Raw genomic sequence first — 6,000 nt, 5'->3', positions numbered from 1 at the left:
CCTGTAGTCATACAAAAATTTCTCAGGTGAAAAGGGGGTCGTGAGTGGGAAAACTTTAAGCCCTGCTATATACAGTAGAAGTTCAATACACATTTCTTGAATTACTTGTAGCCCAAGGCTCCCCCAGGAAGCCTTGCTGCTGTAGGGCAGAGAGAAAAGGTGGATAGTAGGGTGGGGAGAGATTGCATATGAAGTCAACAGAGCTGAACTCTCAGAGAGGTAGGACAGAAAGGGGGAGACTAGATTGGGAATGGCTTGTCAGGATGTCTTATAGGAGAGAGCCATTTTTAAGACTCCAAGATTCAGGGAGATTGCCTCCTCTCAAGCCACTTCAGTAACCCTTGTACACTTCATAATTCATTTCCCTGCTTCAGCCTCTGATCTTCACTCGTTCATCTATCCTTTATCCCCCTTCCCAGATAAGTGCCCTAATGCACCTCCATGATCAGTCATGTCACTCTATACAAAAACCTTCAGTGGTGGTCATCACCTACAGAATAAAATAGGATTCTGAGCTCATTCACTCAAGACCCTATTCATCTGACTCTGATTTAGCTCTCTCACCTGGTCTCATCCTCCTTCCCTTCCTGTGCTCTTAATTCCAGCCAAACTGAACTACTTTCTACTCCCCGATCCTGTTCTGGTCTCATGCCATCCTCCTGTGCCTAGAATGGACTCCTCTCCCATGTTCATCTCTTAAAGCAAGGGGATACAAATTCAAATAGAAATGGGAAATAGAAATAGAAACCAAAATAAGAATCCTTTCAATAGAAGTCTGAGGACCCAGGGAAGCCTATCTCTAAGGACCATGTCTTTTCCTCACTCTAGACCTACCTCATCAGCATTGGTCCCCGTGGTCCATCTTGCTAGCAAGTCCTTGTAGGATCCTGCCCTTCCACCTGAAATCAGGGGATGGGGCTCCAGAAGGCAGATTGGAGGTACCAGACAGGACAGCTAAAAGACCTCAACTCTTTCATTCACTCATTCACACTCACTCTCTACATGCCCCAGTTAAGATGAAGGACTTTGCAAAAGGCCAACATTACCTCTCAGTCTGGTTTTCATCTAAGTCTATTAGACAAAAAGAAAAATTTGCTGAGCTATAGTTTTTCTCTGAAACAGCTTTATTCTTTACAGTAATGTTTCAGGCCGCACTGGTGTAAAGAAAAGGACAGAAAAAAAAAGAGAGAGAGAAAAAGGAGTGGGGGTGGAGATTTCCAGTGTTTTTTATGACTTCACATGACCACAATGTAAAATAAGGGGTGTTTTCAGTATGGGAGAGGGCAAGGTAGGGAGAGTACTGTCTACCAGTATCCCAAAGCTCCGAGGCTCTCGGTGGGTGGATAGCACAAGTTCATGGCCCCTAGACAAACAGGAAGCTGTGGACAGCAGGGCAGGAGCAGGCTTCCAGATGTTGAAATCTCTTCCAGGTCCCTCTACAGCTGGGATTGCCAACGGCCTGCCACTGAAGCAGCTGGTCCCTGCAACGAACAAAGCACAAAACATAAGCCTTCAAGGGGAAGCACCTGCATGTTGGTTTGACCATTGGCAGGGTCACTTCAAGGCCATCTGGATACATTTCACGGATCTACATCTCCCAAGGCTAGAAAAATTGGGAATAAACCAGCAAAGAATCTAAATTTCAGAATCAAAGAAAGAAAAAGCAAAGAACATCGGAAATGGAGAGAACCTTAGAATGAGAATGTTAAGACAAAAAAAGAAGGTCCAAGCTGGAAAAAACCTTTAGACAAAGGACACCAAATGTTAGAGCTGGAAATACACATAAAAAAACCCAAAAATATCAGAGCTAGAAAGGGGTTTAGAAACTAGAATCTTAGAACTTATGTTAGAACATAGAATCTCAGTGTTGGAAGGAACCTCAAGATCATAGTTCTAGAATTCAAAAGAACCTCAGAAACCATGAAGTTCAACTCCATTTTATAGATGAGGACACTGAGACCCAGAAAAAGTGAAAGAGGTGAATCTCCAACTTCCAACCTAAAAGAGCAGTCCCTATTACAACCTCCCTAAGAAGTAGACATCAAGCTTGGCTGAATAGCCAGGAAAAGGTCCTTTCACAAGTCAGTGAGTTCCACTAATAGACAGCTCTAAACATCAGTTCTTGCTAATAGTAAGCCAATATTTTCCTTTCTGTAAATTCTATCCATAGGCCTTGGTTCAACTCTCCTATAGCTTCCTTTTATCAAGCTCACTATGAACCTGGAGGGATGATTTCTCCAATGTCTCTCTCTGTGTCTATCTGACTGACCTCTGCTTTCTGACTCTGTCTCTGTCTCTCTCTCTGTCTCTCTGTCTCTCTCTCCTGCCCTCTTTCTGTCTCTCTCTATCTCTCTCTCTTCCTCTCTTCTCTCTCCCTACTTCCCTTTCTCTGCCTTCCTTCCTCTCTCCTATCTCTCCCTCCCTCCCTTTCTGTCTCCTCCCTCCCTCTCTCTCTGTCTCCCCCTCTCTTCCTTTCTTTGTCTCTTTCTTCCTCTCCCTCTTTCTGTCTTTCTTACTCTCCCTGTCTATGTGTGCATGTCTCTCTCCCTCTTTCTATCTCCCTCTCTCTCTCCTCTCTCTTTCTCCCTCTTCCTGTGTCTCTTTCTTCCACCCTGTCTGTGTGTGTATTTCTCTCCTTCTCTCTCCCTCTGTTTCTGTGTGTCTCTCTGTGTCTCTGTCTCATACACACACACACACACACACACACACACACACACACACACACACGCACATACTCCTCACCCAGCACTACATTCTAGTATCTCACCCTCTGGATCCTTCACCATCCCCATAGCACCGAAGGCTTCTCATATCCAGCGCAGGTGGCTCACACAACACACAGACCGTGTGCCCTTGGCTGAGGTACCTCATCCACTGAGTGTAGGGGGCTCTTGTCTGAAAGCAGCCCACAGTGATGGTCACAAGCTCGAACATGACACAATACCTGTGGCCAACATAAGGAAATATACACACACACACACATACAACCGTATTTACTAGCAACAAGTGTACAATCTGAGACCATTCCCATTTCTAGCCCACCAACCAGAGCAAAAAAAAATTTTTAAATTATATTCCTACTTCCTCATTAGGGCTCCTTCCCTCCCACTTGTCTATGTCAATGTCCCCCACAAACAATCTAAGCTTGTGTCCTTTTACCCAACAATCCCTGCTAAGGTTAGTGTTAACTGCTCAACATGAACTCAGAATAGGAAAAGACCTTAGAACAGAGAATACTTAATGTGAGAAGGTAAAGGGACCATATAACTGTAAATATATTTCTCCCAATAGAATGCTATTCCCATGGGGATAGGACTGCTCTTGCCTTTGTATTTGTATTTCCAGTGCCTAACTAGTGCCTGGAACATGAAACAGGAGCTTAATAAAGACTTTTGATTGACTGATGATGTGAAATATAGAATGTCAGAGATGGAATGTACCCCAGAACTTAAAACATTAGAAAGAGAAAGGATCTTAGGACAGCATCATCATAGGTGGCACTTTAAGGCTTGAAAAATGCTTTACCTCTTATTTTGTTTGATCCTTGCAAAAACCCCATAAATTAGGTGATATCATCAACTCCATTTTTACAGATGGGGAACTGAGGCTAAAGACCTTAAGTGACTGGTCTACTTAAGATGATCATATAGACAATAAGTTATCTTAGAAAAGATTTGAATTGAATTCAAGCCTTCCAGACTTGAAGTCCAACACTCTTGACTACTGTGCCACCATTACAGCCTTCCATTCTATTCATAGGGTAGAGAATGATAAGAGGTAGGAGAGATTTCTAGCACAAATCCATCATTTTGTGGGTATTATACAGGGAAACTGAGGTCCAAATAAAAGGAAAACAATTTATCTAAAGTTATACATAGTAATACTAGTAGAATTAGAGCTTAATTTCCTAGGTCCTAGTCTAACAGTCTTTGCCCTTCATAACTAAAGATGTTGACTGATAATGGTGTTAGGATGTTTCCTCTTCCCCTAAATCTAATCTTATTTACAATTTCAAGGCTTAAAACTCAAAAGTCTCAAAGAGATAAAGCTTAATTGTATAATGTTAGAGTTGACACTTTCAACCAGTGTCCTGTCTCTCCTCATTTATTCAGTAGATCATTGGGCAGCAAAACATCTCAAGATTGCTAAGAGCATAGGATTTAAAACTGGAAGGGCCTCTGAGGGATGATTTATTCTAACCTCCTTTTACTGACAAAAAATTGAGAGCTAGGATCAGCTAGATAGCACAATGGATAAAGTCCTGGACCTGAGTTCAAATCCAGCCTCAGACAATTAACATTTATTAGCTGTATGACCTTGGGCAAGTCACCTAATTCCAATTGCCTCACCAAATAACCAAAAAAAAAAAAAAAAAAAAATTGAGAGCCAAAAGTTACACAAAAGGAAGTATGGTATAATGAAAAGAGATACTTGGAGTCAGGAAAAATCAAGCTTGAATGCTAACTCTGACATTTATTAGCTATGTGACTGTCGGCAAGTCATTTTATTACTGAGTCTCAAGTATCTCAAATATAAAATAGTGATAATATTTGTCGAATATTCCTTACATGGTTGCTATAGAGATCAAATAGAGATACAGGCTTATGTAAAGCACTTCGTAAACTTTCAAGTAATATATAACTGCCAGTTATTATTTTAAAGTAATAATTAAGTCACAATTTTTGAATCCAGCTCCTTTAAGTCCATTCCCTGTACTTTTCTCACTAAATCACACTACTTTTGAAATGGACTCTACTTAATCAGCCCATGACATCCACATAAATCTTCATGGGGAAACTCCATTCTCAAAAAAGTTTATTTATGCTACTTAACCAATAGCAACTGATCTAAAACTCATATGATAATCATTACCATTCTCGGTCATTGAGAAACTTGAATTTTCACACGCAAAAAAGTATGTACATTACTATTCATTAAGATTTGTTTTCTAGGCGTCCACATTTAAAAAATGGAGTCATTGGCCCAAGAAGGAAAACAGGTTTCCCTTGCTTTCAGCAAATGTGCCTTATAAAAATTTCCAATTAGTGGAATGATGATTCAATTTATAAAATGATGTTTTACTGTAAAAAAAAAAAAAATTCCACTGGATATCTTTATCCAAGAAGTTGTCCTAAGGCATCTAAATGTAATTCAGTTTCCAAAATTTCTATTTGCCTTCAACTTTGTGAAGAACTATTGGGGGAGGATGGGAAAGAGAGGAAGGGAAGACTGGAAATATTGCCCCCTGCTGAAGAAAGAGGAAAACTGCCCCTCCCACCAATACACCTGCGACTATGTGTATCTGGTGCCCTCTAGTGGCAGGAGCCTCTGAGGAAATAATCAATAGAGCTTTTTTTTTTTTTTTTTTTTTTTTTTTTTAGGTTGGGGCATTGACAAGGTTCCCCTGACTGGCCCAGTCTGTGCTGGAGAATTTCTGTTTCAAACGGAAACACAGGCCATTAAACCATATGTAAATATCCCTGCAGGCTGTATAGTAACTTAGTTTTAAAATGCAATGTTATCTGTGTTTTATTATATCTCTTTTTGTTTCATTAAATATTTTCCCACTTACATTTTAATCTGGTTCCGTAGCATTTTGGAAGCATGTGGTCTGTTGGCCATGGGTTTGACTTCTCTGCTCAGAACATCAAACTAAAGGCAATTCAAAGACACCCTCCTAGCCAAAGTCAGCATCCTCCCAGAGAGCAAATAACCTTTTTTTTTTTTTTTTTTTTTTTTTTAATGGGAAAATTTTCACCTTTTCTCCCATCCACTGAGAAGACAAGAAAAGTGATACCCATTGTACGTATGAAGAATGAGCATATTCTCTTAGCATAAACTTGAGACACATAATTGCTAGCACTTTCTTCAGGGAAATGACATTGTACATCTGTTGTATTTAATTCCCTAAGTATATATGCTTTCCTCCAATAGAAGGCAAGCTCCTTGAGGGCAGAGACAATTTCATTTTTTTCTTTGTATTCCCAGTCCCCAGCACAG

General features: G+C 40.4%; 1 protein-coding gene across 2 annotated transcripts in view; it reads right to left on the bottom strand.

Annotated features, from left to right (window-relative positions):
- Nucleotides 1-1,106: 1,106 nt before the first annotated feature.
- LOC141555584 (somatomedin-B and thrombospondin type-1 domain-containing protein-like) overlaps nucleotides 1,107-6,000 on the bottom strand; it is a 28,204-nt gene continuing 23,310 nt past the window's right edge. For both annotated transcript variants that reach the window (XM_074288569.1, XM_074288570.1), the window contains exons 5-6: nucleotides 2,768-2,944; nucleotides 1,107-1,481 (exon numbers count right to left, since the gene is read on the bottom strand). In XM_074288569.1, coding sequence (XP_074144670.1) covers nucleotides 1,364-1,481; nucleotides 2,768-2,944 — 295 coding nt within the window. In that variant the 3' untranslated portion in view covers nucleotides 1,107-1,363. The remainder of the gene's footprint in view (nucleotides 1,482-2,767; nucleotides 2,945-6,000) is intronic.

Source organism: Sminthopsis crassicaudata, chromosome 2 (assembly GCF_048593235.1).
Source record: "Sminthopsis crassicaudata isolate SCR6 chromosome 2, ASM4859323v1, whole genome shotgun sequence".
Classification (NCBI taxonomy): domain Eukaryota; kingdom Metazoa; phylum Chordata; class Mammalia; order Dasyuromorphia; family Dasyuridae; genus Sminthopsis; species Sminthopsis crassicaudata.
The sequence above is the reverse complement of the archived record's forward strand: the minus strand, read 5'-3'. Positions and strand labels throughout refer to the sequence as shown.